The sequence below is a fragment of the Grammomys surdaster genome, unplaced genomic scaffold, assembly GCF_004785775.1.
Source record: "Grammomys surdaster isolate TR1022 unplaced genomic scaffold, NIH_TR_1.0 150, whole genome shotgun sequence".
Lineage (NCBI taxonomy): Eukaryota > Metazoa > Chordata > Mammalia > Rodentia > Muridae > Grammomys > Grammomys surdaster.
The window spans coordinates 5,588,845-5,603,246 of record NW_021604608.1 but is presented as its reverse complement, the minus strand read 5'-3'; the positions used below and the strand labels follow the sequence as shown (position 1 = coordinate 5,603,246).

The following is a 14,402-nucleotide window of genomic DNA, read 5'->3' as shown; positions in this document are numbered from 1 at the left end:
TCTTGACATCCACTCTGTGGCCTTATGGCCAGTGGAGACCTATGCTTGCTGCCGCCGCCCAGTATTACAAGAGAGTATGACACTACCAGTTACTATTAGGGAAGACCAAAGGTCAAAGGATGTTTTTTGCTGAGTATGTCTCATTGTCAGAATTCATAAGTGAAGAAGTCATGCTATGTTTTAGGAGCTTCCCACATTTGCCAAACCCTTGCACATTCCTGTTCAACTTCTATGTCTTGATGCTGTTTCTTTAAGTCCTTCTTTTACCTGGGCTATTGAGTGCTGAACACATGCACATGCTATTATTAACCTCTTAGTGAATGTATGTTGAAATCCCTTCCAGTCATGTAGCTGCTGTTCCAGCCCTTGAGTGCCAACTGGCCCTATGGGGTCTCTGATGGGAGCACCATGACAATCTTTCCATAGTGAGTGATGGCTGTTGATGCCTGTGATGTCTATACAGTGTCATCCCCTGGTGCAAAGTTGACCTTATACATCTCTTATAAGGACAGCCAGTCTCTGGAGGAGTCTGCCATTGACTTGGGCAACTTCCCTCAGCTCTCCTGTCCCACATTCCTTGTTACTGCTTCTCCTCTCTGTCTAATGATGGCAATCTTCTTTTGTTCGTCTCCTACACTGTGAGAGCAAGCACATGCTAGTTCTTTACCTGGAAATTTATACCTTTCCCTACTTTCCCAGCTCCTTAATTACGTGATAAGACTCAGTGCAAATGTCACCTCCACTAAGTCTTAGCTAATACTATCTGGCCAGTCTTCTCATACCCTACTCTTTGGTCCTTGGTTTCTTATCATCATGCTCTGCTGACAGTGTCCACTGTTTGTTGTCAGTGGTTATGTTTAGGGGCTAAAAGGATCATATGAGGCAGGTCAGCTTCTGCAGATTTAATGAAGCCTGGCCTCAGTAGACTCCACGGTAAGAGTTCCAGGTGCGTGAAAGAACAGCATGCAAAGCTGTTCTAATATTTACTTCCCCAATGATTCCTTTTGCTGTTGATGATATTGTATGATACAGCAGAGTTATCCTTGAACATTCCACATGTCTCTCGTCCCAGACACCTGGGGCTGTATCCCAGCTGAAGCCCTCACCATTTCCAGGCCAGTCATTAAGTGCCTTCATTCTTCCTACCTTGATTTCTGCCCTTTCTCAAATGCTTAGCTTTTCCCTTCTTGGAAGACACTCTTGCTCTGTGCAGACTGCTGCTTCTTTTCCTTCTTCACAGAATTAGTCCCTGTTAATCCCAAGGTGCTTTGTGTATTTGCTAGAACACTTGCAAATTTTCTGATGGTGCATTGGTCCCCTAAGGTCATGTGATGTGACTGACTGTGGTCTCTGCAGCTATGTAGCCTGCATTCCTTGTCTTCTCCTTCCCTATTACCTAGCTGTGTATACTGAGACCAGGGTCTCTGCCTCTCAGACTCTCAGTTCCATACTATTGGCAGGGACTTATGAAATGGTACCAAACTTAGATGACTGTGAAAAGATGAAAGGAGGAAGCTATGTTGATGTTTACAACTGTGCTTCCTCAGGGTTAGCTTTATTCTTCGTGGCAATGGGCATCACCTCTCTCTTGTCTAAATTATGAATATTTGAGGACCTGATCATGTCTTTGGGGACAATACAGGGCCAAACACAAAATAACCTAATCTCTAAAAACTATTGAATAAAATTAACAGTTAAATGTTCTTAACAAAGAAAATCAGTTGAAAATGAATCCTAAAAGCTCCCCACCCTCATTATCTATAGTAAGAAGTTAAGCAAGAGGTAGTTAAATGTCTAGTTACAGACAAGAAAATGCCTTAGGACATGACATCTTTTTACAATTGCATGAGTGAATAAATTGTTATTTTGTTGTTTTGAATTCTCTGTTTTTTTTTTTAACTCATCCTGTCTTTACTGTTAGAATTTTATAAAAGTTAAAAATATTGTCTAAAATTTGAATGTTTCTTATGGAGGAAGACCGTATTATTTTACAAGATGCTTATGTCTATCCAAAATGCTTTCAGGTTTGAGTTAACATGTATCATGCTTCTTTTTAGTAATTTGCCATAGATGATACTGAAAGGCTGATGATAACATACCTTTCATATGTGTTCATGATTTACCTGTTTGTATTAAAATTAATAGTGAAACAAAACTCCTGATATTAGAACATGCGATTCTGGCTTATTGTTAAGTCAGCACTCTTTTCTTCCTGGGCCCCTACTACTTTCCTCCCACTGCCAAAGCACTACTGCCAGAGCACCAGTGATCGTGGCCCTCACAGCTCTGCAGCTTCTGACCTTTCCTGGCCGTGCTTCCCTCCATCCTTTGTTACCGAGGTCAGTGGAAGTCTTCTGAAGTTGAGACACACATTGAAGGAAAGTGAGCAGTATCACCCTGTCTCTCAAGCAGGAGGGAGTCACAGCCACTCAAAACATGTTTGCCTGCCATCTTCCAACAATGATTAGTAGAAGCCACAGTGGTGCACTTCTCAGGGCCTCTTAAGAGATGCTTCCCATTTATTAGCTGTGATTCCTATGTGTATGTATCTTGCTCATTGCTGGAATCCACACAGTCTTAAAACCCACATGTGACTAATTGAAATCATAAACTGTTTCCTGCCTTCAGGCCAGCAGACAAAGGTATAGTCATGAGGAATGTAACAAATTATGTGTTCTTCAGTGATTTCTAAAATTAGATTTACAACCATCCCATCAGTGGTGAGCCCACTTCTTTTAAAGGAAGGAAACATACATTTTGCATTCTTACTATGAGTTGTGGCCATTATTGATGCAGCTGTAATTCATCTCCTCAGCACCCTGGGGCTCCTTCTCTTATCCCATGGAACCTGTAATTATTATTTGGTAATATTCTTTATTGGGTTCTGAAGGAAGTTTAGAAGCTCTGACTATGTAAAGGCTGTGAGTCTGTAGTTTTTGCTATGAGCCTTTTCTTTATTGTTTTTGATTAGTTTTGTAAGCTCAAGATTAGTTTTTTGTTTTAATTTCGGAGTATTAGATTTCCTTTTTCAGCATGTTGAATGTTAGTTCTGACATTTAGTATTTCATTTTACATCTAAGCCTGAGTTAGGACGGCTGCAGGCTCTCTCCTTTTGTCCTCGCCCACTGTTTTTTTCTCTGATTCTCAGTATGCCTGGAAATCCAGGCCTGCATCAGGCTGCCGTGTGTTCTTCAACCACAAACATCGGTTTGGCTTATCATCACTGATACATACTCTCCTAGAGAATTTTTAGTTCTTTGGCAAGACTATTTTATGAATTTTGTAATTTTCTTAAGCTTGAGTAGATGTCTGTTATGTAGGATTATGAGCTATTAATTGAGTGATAGCTTGGTTTTTATCTTTAGGTAACTTCTTATACATTTAAAAGAAATTTATATATTTTCATATCAAAGAAAAGAGCCCTAAAAACAGGCAGAGGAGTGAGAGATCCACTTGTTCTCACACTCAGGAGGCCACAGAAACACTAAGCTAATAGCTGTGATGAATACTCCGAAGACCTGCTGCAGACCCATCAGGCCCTGTGCTTGCTGCGTCAGTCTCCAGATTCATGCCTGCTTCGTTCACTTGATTCCAGAGCCTTAGTCTCCGAGTGTCCTCCATCCCCTCTGGCTCTTAAACTTTCTTCCTCCTGTCTATGACTCTGAGAGGAGGGACTTCCATCATCTTTGTAAGACTAATAGGAGCCTTTGCCTGGTTTTCCTTAGACAGTAATTCTGACACGTATTTTCATGACATCTTTAATTTAAAAGTCATATGTAAATATCTCAAATAACACCCAACAGATTATTGCCAGCTATTTGCTGTGCCTGCATTGTAAGCAGAGCACTTAAATAATTACAGAGTCAATCATTTGCTTCAGTAGTACCCTTGAATGTTTTCTTTCAGTAAGCGCGTTGACTTGGTTACATTTATTAACAGGGAGCTATTTGTAGTAAATGTAAATGACAGGAAGTAGTACATAGGGGAAAAATGAATAATGTTACCTGCAGCCAGATTCCTTCCTGTCTAGTTAATGAGCAGAGAGAGGCGTGTGCTGAAGCTGCAGGCCTTGGTTGTGTAACACAGATGTGCACACTATGTAGAGTCCAGAAGAGGGGACAGCCACCTAGAAAGCCACTGGAATGAATCTTCCACCAGAGGGCATGGTGTTCAGACTTGTGTAAAGTCTTTCTCTTGACTGCCAGCCATGTGTTCTGATCTGTCTCTTCTGCTGTAAACAGAATTACCTTGTTAAATAGCAAGTCCAATAGATGGATTCAAGGGTTTGTCGGACAGCAGAAGAGTGAGGCATTGCTGTCAGGGCCCGGTCTGCCCAGCACACTAGGCCCGGAGAGCAGAGGCTCCTGCTGTGGGGCTCTTGTCACCACATCTGAGCTAGGACATAGATGTGAGCAGGAGTCTTTAGTCAGATTATACAGTGCCTTAGGATGTGGGGCAGTATTCTGAAAGTCTCACAAGCAAAGTATGATTAGAGTCAAATAATAATCACCTTTGTTTGTCAAGAGGAAATTCTTTTGGTTCCCTGAAGATTGCTTTGGGGGCAGAAAGGGGTTAGTGGCCAGGAAAATGACTTCCTGATAAATTCTTTCCTTAGTGAATATTTTCAAGTTAGTTGAAATCTGTATCTCCTGAGCATATAAATTTTTTTTAATTGAAGTTGAATGCTTAACTTTGTTAATGTGTTTTATTAAAGTTGAATGTGTAACTTAAAATCTACAGTAAACACTGAAAATATTGCTGTTGATCTTTTGGCCGAGGACATGTGTGAGGAAATGAGGACACATTTTGTGGCCATCAAGTACTTTCTCTTCTGTTTGTTATGGTTTTCCAACCACCATTTCTTAGTCTCAAGGAAATGAATGCCGAAGTAACTGTTTTGAGTTTAAACTTCTGTTTTCTCTAAAATTTTGCTCTTTTATTGTGTGAACCTAATTGTGTTCGCCCCTCCTCTTTATTCTTGTTAACTGTAAAACTGATGAATGAAACTCTTGATCTGCTTAATGCTGTCCGTTGTAGCTGTGTGTGTTGTCATGGGAAAATTAACAATTCCCTTATTTTTAAACTCTTGGAAAAAGAACTTGCATTTCTCTCTGTTTTATACTTTTGACCTATGCCATTGTATGCTGCTCAGATTATTTTTTCCCTGAACTTGTCAGTTGTTTGAAATGTTAATTTTTTGTATATGCTTTTTGGAAGCATATTTAGCATATGATTCGAACATTTTCATGACTAACGTTCAAGTTCTTTTATACTAGTGTGAATTTTATAATTATATATATGTGTGTGTGTGTGTGTGTGTATTGTTTTTTTCAGAACACCATCATGGAGGCCTCTATTCAGCTTCCTTCCTCCCTTTTCTCACCAAAACAAAAGCGAGAAGTCCGAGCCACTGATGACTCCCTCTATAAGCTTCAACTCATTGCCTTCCGCAATGGCAAGCTTTTTCCAGCCACTGGAAATTCAACAAAGTTGGCAGACGATGGCAAGCGGCGGACAGTAGTGACTCCTGTGATCCTCACAAAAATAGGTTTGTGTGGCAGATGTTACCCAACAGTTGCTGGGCACTGTGGCTTTATTGGTTGCTCTTTCTAAAATATGCTTATTTTTGTTCTTTGTTTCAATGAGTCACTAGTGAAAAAAGATCTTGCAGAGTGCCCATCAGTGTACAGGTTGACATTTAATTGTTTATGAAGTTTGTTTGAGGAATACCATTCTTTCCCATTTTCTCCAGATGGTGTGACCGTAGATACCCACCACATCCCTGTTAACGTGACGCTGCGGCGAATCGCCCACGGAGCAGATGCTGTCGCAGCGCAGTGGGACTTCGACTTGCTGAACGGACAAGGAGGCTGGAAGTCAGATGGGTGCTGTATACTCTACTCGGATGAGAACATCACCACCATTCAGTGCGGCTCCCTGGGCAACTATGCTGTGCTAATGGTGTGGCCGTTGTTAGCTTCGTGTATAAATACTATATATGCTAATGGTTCTCTATGCATAATTAAGCCCAAATGAAGGATTTACTTTTTAACTTAACGTAACTGGCTGCATTTAATTATGTAAGAGGTGATTCTGGATTTCAAGGGAAATTGAGTTACTACCAAGTGAAATGAATGAAATTGTGTTTTGTAGAGGATGCTCTACAAGGGAATCAGATCAGCTAGGCTCTGACCTTCTTAAAACATGAAGAGATGGCTTAGGTTTCTGCAGTTTGACTCCTTCAGTGTGGGGCTGTTTGTTTGCTGATGCACAGCAGTTAACAAAAGGTTTCTGACCACCTACCCACTCTGTTAGCTTTTTGATTTGATGATGACTATAGGAACGGATGGCAGTGACTTTAATACGTTTTGTGGCTGCAGAGCAGTACTGAAGCCGCGTAGGTTTGATTGTCTCTTGGTTGGCAGTCAGTCCCACTGCCTACTCTTGTTCACCATTGCTGTTGCCTATTACCTGTCCTTAAAGGAACTTCCATTAATACATGCAAAAAGTCTCCTAAAATACTTGCCTGAGTCTTGAGATACTTGTTTCAATCTTGTCTGTCCTGAGCACATCAGGATGAAATGACCCACCTTAGTTACTGTTGTAGCTACTTTGCAGTTATTTTGCAGTTGTTACATGGTGCTACCATCTTGGTTGTATGTGTAGAGCACGGAGAGAACACTAGAGGTATGGAGACATTGCCCAGAAATAGCCAAGACTTCCCTATTTATTTAATTTCCATTGTGAATCTGATATCTAGACAGTATTACTTACGATTATTACGTGTACTTATATTTGGATAAATATACTTATCTTTATACTTGTATAAATAATCTTGAAACATTGTCATGCTTGGTGATTTTTTTAAAAATGTGATAGCATTTGCCCATAGAAATGATCTTGAGGCAAGCCTGGATTATAATACTTTTCCCCAGTGTTTGCTTCATTTTCTTTGCTTCTGTCTTTTAATGCTTTTCCTTATTTAATATGTTTCCAATCTGTCTCTTGGCAGATGAGTCTTGAAAATGAATATTTTGCAGGTGATAGGATTGTCATGACAGGAACACCATGAATCTTTGCACACAGCTGTAAGCAGTGTACTTGAACCATATCCAACATCCCTACACTTCAGCATGCACACTCTTGGGGTCTTTAATGGGTGGAGTACTTCATACATACCACTAGAAGCAACTTTATTATTATCATCATCATCATCATCATTATTAATCTTACTATTATTTACATTTTGTGCTTTAAACGAGTGTTCTTAGCTGAACACTCATTTTTCAAGCCTGAAGGTCTGAGTTCCATCCCTAGGTCTCACATGTGTGGTGGAGGAAGAGAAGTGACTTCTTCAAGTTATCCTCTGACTTCTATCTAGGCCACATGGCATTCAACCCCCTACCCCTAAACACACACACATGCACACACACACACACACGATACATAAGTAAAATGTGATTTTTCCCCGAGTTGGCATTAATTAAAGTTTGAAACAATTTCCTTTTAGCCCCCCCTTTGAGATTTTAATACAGTTACATTATTCCTTCTTTTTCCTTACTCTCTTTTAAATTCATTACTTCTTTTTCCCTTAATTGTTATTGGTGGTGGTGGTAGTGGTAGTGTGTGCTTCTAAATATATAAATACAATCTTTTCAGTCTATGATGTTTTTACTGTGTATGTTCTCAGGGCTGACCATTGGGTATTGGACAGCCTATTGGCATGTCTTCCCTAGAGAAGACTATTTCTCCAGCTCTCAGCTTTCCTTAGTTGCCTGCAGTTTTTTTGTGTGTTAGGTTGAGGTCTTGTGAGTTAGTTCAGCCTTCCTCATTAGTATATTTATGGTGTCCTTGTCCAGCTCATATCTGGGCAGTCATGTTGTGAGACTTGTAGCTTCTGACATACCTAAGAGACAAGATCACACAGGAAATTTCCTGTTCCTCTGGGAGTTTGAGATCTTCCCACCTCCTCTTCCTCGATGATCCTGGAGCTCTAGTAGCAAGAGTTATGTGGTAGATGTCTCAGTGGAGACTTGGTTCCACAATTCTGCATTTTGATTGGTTTTTGGCTAAAATGTTTCTCATTCACATTGTGAGAAAAAAAATATTTGGAAACCATGTAGCATTTGAAGGAGAAACAATAGGAAATACAAGATTGTCTGAAATGTATATAGTACTGATCAGAAGTTGAGCAAAATAAAGGAAACACAGAAATGCTGCATTTTAAGCTTCACTGTGATACCCCACCATGTGAAACTTGTTTTTGTTTAATCTAATACTAGTTGAAAGCTTCTATTTTTGAACTTGCTAACAGTTCTTCTAAACTATTTAAATTAGTATAATCCTTTTCTAGAAGGAATAAGCTATTCTTTTATCTTTCAGATTTTTAATCTTTTAAAGAATGTGAAACACAGTTTTTCAAAGCTGGCAAACTGCTAAGATCTTTCTCCTCTATTTTCAGAGAATCTTGTTTTCTGAGATGTCACTGCCACCTAGAGGCAGAAGCTAGAAACACGTGTGGGATTGTTGACAAAGTTGTAAAGTTACCATAGAGTGTGTGGAAAATTTAGAGTTGCTTCTTCCTTATACAGACTTGTAGAATTAAACCCACTTAAGGTTGTAAGCATATCTCTGTGCGCCTGTGTAGCATGCATGAAGCCCTGGGGTCTATCATCAGGACTACAAGAGAAAATGCCACCTTTCTTACAGTTCTCAAATCAGGTTAAGATAGAAGTAATGCCATTTTAAAGTTGAAAACTCTTGCTTTGTTTTCTAACCTTTTATTGACTCATATGTGTAATCCTTACATGCTGTTTTCTTACATGCTGTCTTCTTAGGTCTTTATGTAAAGTCTAAATGCTCGTGTTTCTAGGAGGATGAGACATGCACTTCCCTTTTATGATCTAGTTGAGAATGAGAAACAACTACTGTTTTTGCTGCTGTGTCTACAGTAGATGATATCCTGGTTGGTTCTGCTCATCCCTATAGTCGGTTACAGAGAAGCTGTCCAGTACCTGAGGGAAATAGCAGCAGAAGTTGGAATTGCTGCATTGATATCAGAAGTACCCAGTGGGAGTCAGAAGAATCAAAAGAGCTCTGGGCAAGAGACACAGATAGGAGTAGACATTATGTAGGATCTTAATACCTCATTCAGCAATAGTAATGAGACCAAAGTGCTCACTGCCTGCTTTGCCTTTGCTGCTCCAGGTGTCTAGGTGTGAAGACCAGTGGCTACTTCCATATTCCTGTAATAATGGAACTGAGTGTGCCAGTTCTAGTTAGTACATAGTACACAGTTGACCAGAATGCCAGCAAGATTTCTGCCTAAACAACTTTTAAACAGCACACTCATCTACATCAGATGTTTTAATTATGTCTGTATGTGAAGACACAGTGGAAACCCCTCAGCTATCAGTTTTACATAACTACAGTTAATAGCTCTTTGCATATTGAAGAGATTTCTATGTTCAGAAACATGAATATATTTCCACCTACTTTTCACACATGCTTGCTTGCTGTATACATTGTCCTAAACCATGCTTCCAGGATGGAGTGATGGCTTAGTAGGTAAAGTGCTTGCTGTGAAAGATCGAGGACCTGGAGTAAAAGCCACATGTCACTGTGGATACCATTAAGGAGAAGTACCACTGTGAGGTAGACACAGGAGGACCCACGGTGCCCTGGCCAGCCACTCTACTCAAATTGGTGAACTTCAAGTTCAGTGAGAGAACCCATCTTAAAATATAAGATGGCTCTCTGTGAGTTCAAGAGTACCCTGGTCTACAGAGTGAGTTTTAGGACAACTAAGCTACATAGGGAAACCCTGTCTCAAAACAACAACAACAACAACAACAACAACCCAAAAGCAAAATGTAAGATAGAAAGTGATTTAAGAAGACATCTGCTACCTACCGCTGGGCACACTATGGTGCTGCAGATGCTAGGGCAGTGGAGAAGGTGGTGGAGGCTGATCTGCAGAAGGCACTCAAGGGTCATGCACTCTGTGGGTTTTATGGTATAGGCAGTTGTCATAGTCTCTTGTCTATAGGTCTGGAACTGAGGTTTAGCCTTGGATCAGTGACTAGAATCCAAGCAGTGTGATCCAGCATTACTGTTCTAACTATACCACAGAACCTCAATCTCATCTCACATGTCACAGGGAGAAAAACACACTGTCGCTCTGTCTCTGTGTCTCTCTGTCTCGCTCCCCTTCCCTCCCTCCCTTTCTCCATTTCTCCCTCCGTCCATCCCTCCCTTCTTCCTTCTGAGGAGTGGCTTCTAGCCCTGCCTTAATGGCCTTAAGGTTTTCTCCGTTGGATCTGTTTCCAGCAGTTCACTTGTACACATTACACATTTCATGATGTCCATGCAGGATAAACTTCTGCCAGATGAAACTAAGGATCAGAGGGACCAGCTCTTCACTTTTTCATTAACTTTCAATACTGGACAAAGTACATAAATGCTGGGAGTTTGGATCAACGTTATTTCCATGTTATACCCACCACTAACCACCATGGTTGCTATTCCAGCACTTAGAAGCCCCATGATTTTTCTCCTCTTTTCTAGCACTGTGTGCCGTAGGTAAATTGTGACTGTGCTCATACTCTGCACTTGGTACCAGCTTAGTCTTGGTTCATAGGACGTTTCTTAGTTGCTTGTCATTCTTACTGGTCCTTGGAATCATCAGTTTGATGAGAGTGATTTTACTGTCTTTTTCTTGTGTTACGAGAGTATAGAAAGAGGGGAGAGGCTAGCCCAAGTGTGCCTGACTTGTTTTCCTGGTTCCTGGTGGCTGTGAGTGAATATAAGCTCTTTGAGCACATAGGTTTTGCAGAGCCCTTTTCCGAGTCTCCTTTTCTCCTCCTGCCCCTGGTGTGAACAGCATTCCTTCAAGCTTTTGTGCCTGGCTTCTTAGGGTTGTTTGCAGTCAATGATCTTTACAACCTGTTTATGAAATCCCAGCCTATCCCAAGTTCACGAGGGTCTTTTTACTTGCCTTTTTTCCCTTTTAAATTTTTCCTTTTTTGTAAATTAATTTATCTTTGTTTTCTTTAAGACATCCCAATATGATTTTCCTAACACATTCAGTTTCACTGTTTAACCAACACTAATTTAGAGGGTTGTGTGAAGGACAGTGCCTCAGTTTTTAAGTGATCTTTTATTCATTGTGGATGGTGGGGTGTGGAGGTTATGGAATCTTTAGAAGGTAGAGCCCTCATGGAGGACCTGCAGCTCTGGGGTAAGCATTAAGCATTCATAGCCTCATCTCACTTCCTATTGTCTGTCTTTGTTTCCTGTTTGTGGAGGAAGTAAGGTCAGACAGTTACCCATTCCTGTAACCACTGCATGCGGTGATGAACTCTTCTCTGAAACTGTGAGCCAAAATAATCTCTTCCTTTCTTAAGCAAGCAAACAAAACTGTACAATAGTTAACACAACATAAGGGAGGAAGACATTAGTCCAAATCGAGCACAGAGATGTCATTTGGGGCCAGAGATTTAGTCAACAGCATGTCAAACATTCAAGAAATGCCGAGTAGCTAAATGTCTATAATAGCCCACGACCATTTTTTTTTTTATCCCCTCAGGATCTGACTGGGTCAGAGTTGTACACCCCAGCAGCCAGTCTCCTGCACCCTGTGGTGTATACCACCGCCATCACTCTCCTCTTATGTCTCTTGGCCGTTATCATCAGTTACATGTACCACCACAGGTAAGAGATTGGTTATGATAAACTTAAGTGTGATACCCGTGGTACCCTTACAAAATAAAGATGCTTACTGTCGACTGCCCATAGCCTTCATTCCATGACATCTGGGATATGAAGACCCAAGACTTCAGAGCTAATTTCAGCCCTGAGGAATTTTCTTGTTCCTTCTCTGCTCTGTTGAAGACATGTTTCCATTTCCAGTTTGCTGGAGTTGTACCTGGAAAAGACTGTGGATGTGAGAACTGGAGGCTGGCCACAGGAGCAGGGGTCTGAAGGAGAGGGGTGTTTGTTGTGTGTAGGGGTCCCTGCAGAGCTGTTTCTAGGTAGTCCACTATCCATGTTTGAATCTTACAGCTTTCTCACTTTTGCAATATCTTTAAAGATAGCACATTTAAGAAAGTTGGTGACATTTACATAGAGGATTTGGTTTCTGTTAATTGGAGACACAGCTATCGAAACTTTTATTTTCTGATTGGAAGTAATGAACTAAAAGGATTTGCTAAGCAGGAAACTTACCTTACAAAAGATTCTGCTAGAATGTATTTTCCTGTTTAAGTTGGACATGTATGGCATTTCTTGACATTTGCTTCGGAAACAAAAGGTGATTTTGATGAATTTTTTTAAAAAAAAAAAGGAAAAGAAAAAGACTTCAACACTTTGTTATAAAAGACCAGGAGGAAATGCATTGGACATTTGTGCTATCCATGTGTGCTATCCAGCTTGGGCAGGACAGAAACTCGTTGGTACACTACAGACATTTCTACATAACTAAGCATGTAATTCAGGCTGCTTCAACCTCATTAGTGACAGTTGTCCATGTTCTGACAATGGAGAATGGGTACAGCTTTTGTGCATGCCCTGGGTCCATGAATAATGTCTTTTGAATATACAATGCTAAGTGTCAAGAAACAATGTTAGGTTAAATGGACTGTCAAGTTGTGTGTGTGTGTGGGGGGTATATGTTAAGTTAGTAAGATCACATTTTAAGTAAGTACTTCTTTAAGTAAGTTTAAACTTAAAGCATATAAATGAGGTCTTTTGTGCAGCTGGAGTTAACCTGGAGCTGCTCACTGCAGCCCCGCTGCCAGTGTGCCAGACCGAATGTTCAAGTTCTGCTTTTCCCCAACAGCTTGATTCGAATCAGTCTCAAGAGCTGGCACATGCTCGTGAACTTGTGCTTTCATATTTTCCTGACCTGCGTGGTGTTTGTGGGAGGAATAACCCAGACCAGAAATGCCAGCGTCTGTCAAGCAGTAAGTCAAACTTGAAAGGTTTTACGGTAGAAAAAATTATGATACTAGAAAATAACTCTGTGTTTCATTAACTGTAAAACAAAAAAACCTGTTTCTCTGGAGTCTTCCCTTTACCTGCAGCCCAGCCAAATGCCTGTCCACTAAGCAGCCTGGCAATGTTCTTGAAGTTTTGAATATTTATTCCCAGCCTAATGAAAGCTTGTCTCTGTCCTTAGCAGTTGCCTGTTATCTGTCAAGCCCTTTACGGTGTTTAACAGTTCATTTAAATGTTTATAAAATCCCAACTATGAGTGAAAAAGAAATGTCATTTTTCTGACAGATTATAAAGGAAGACTTAATCCACTGATGGAAAAGAGGAATTGGATGAAACTAAGAAGCATTTAGGTTTGCTAACTGTAAAGACTTAAATATTTACCTTTTGTTTTTAAATTATGAGTTTTGCTCTTCAGGTATAGTGTTGTTTTACCTTATTCTCCTCTGTATAAGAATGGGGGATACGTAGTTCTCTTTTCTTACTTGTGCATTGCTTACCCAGGAAAAAGAAGCATAACACCATAATGAGGAGTTGGCATCTCAGTTCTGCCACTTGCTGAGTGGACTGAGAGGCAATTTGTTGAACCGTTTGTAGTTGTGACCTAAAGCCTAGCAGATGAGCTCTGCCTTCAGCTCCTAGTACCCAGCTGAGCTCTAGCATAGTGTTCTGCGTGCATCTCATTCCAGAGACTTCTGTTTGTGAAGCTCTGGGAGTATCCACTCTGTACCCACCAAACAGCCCCTCCCATGTTCCCAGCCCTCTAACAGTTAGCAGTGTCCCCTCCTTCTCTTGCTTGTCTGCCTTTGACTTCTGGGGCTATGTAACATTTTACCATTGTGTAATGTCCTTGAAGTTTATCTGTGTTGTTGAATATGACACGATTTTCTTCTTTATAATTATCGAATACCATTCCATTTTAGTGCCTTTGTGTATTCATTATAAACAGGAATTGTCTCCACCCCTTGACTTAGTAAAGCTACAGTGAAAATAAAATCTAAATATCAGTTTGAAATCCTGATTCCTATAGTCAGTGTGTCTGTCTCAGTCTCTGACCTGCAAATTGAAGTGATAATTGAATTGTTGGGTGATATGATTTTATATATTAAGAAAAAACAAAACTAATTCACACATATATTACTAGAAAAGACATGAAAGTTTAGAAATGACTAAATATGACTTTAATGTACAGCAGTCTCCTGCCAGAATACAGACATGGTGTCTTGGTTACTTTGTGATTACTATGATAAGACACCATGATAAGCTGGACATAGCAGCTCTCACCTTTCTCTAATGCTAGCACTTGGGAGGCAGAGGCTGGCAGATCTCTATGAGTTCAAGGCCAGCCTTCAAGAAGGAAGGAAGGAAGGAAGGAAGGAAGGAAGGAAGGAAGGAAGGAAGGAAGGAAG

The 14,402-nt window shown here is 40.5% G+C and overlaps 1 protein-coding gene across 1 annotated transcript in view; it reads left to right on the top strand.

Annotated features, from left to right (window-relative positions):
• The window catches only part of Adgra3 (adhesion G protein-coupled receptor A3), a 93,528-nt gene that overhangs the window by 68,961 nt on the left and 10,165 nt on the right, over positions 1-14,402 (top strand). Inside the window, exons 13-16 of the mRNA XM_028765238.1 lie at positions 5,335-5,548; positions 5,753-5,961; positions 11,588-11,712; positions 12,839-12,962. Of these exons, the coding sequence (XP_028621071.1) occupies positions 5,335-5,548; positions 5,753-5,961; positions 11,588-11,712; positions 12,839-12,962 (672 nt within the window). The remainder of the gene's footprint in view (positions 1-5,334; positions 5,549-5,752; positions 5,962-11,587; positions 11,713-12,838; positions 12,963-14,402) is intronic.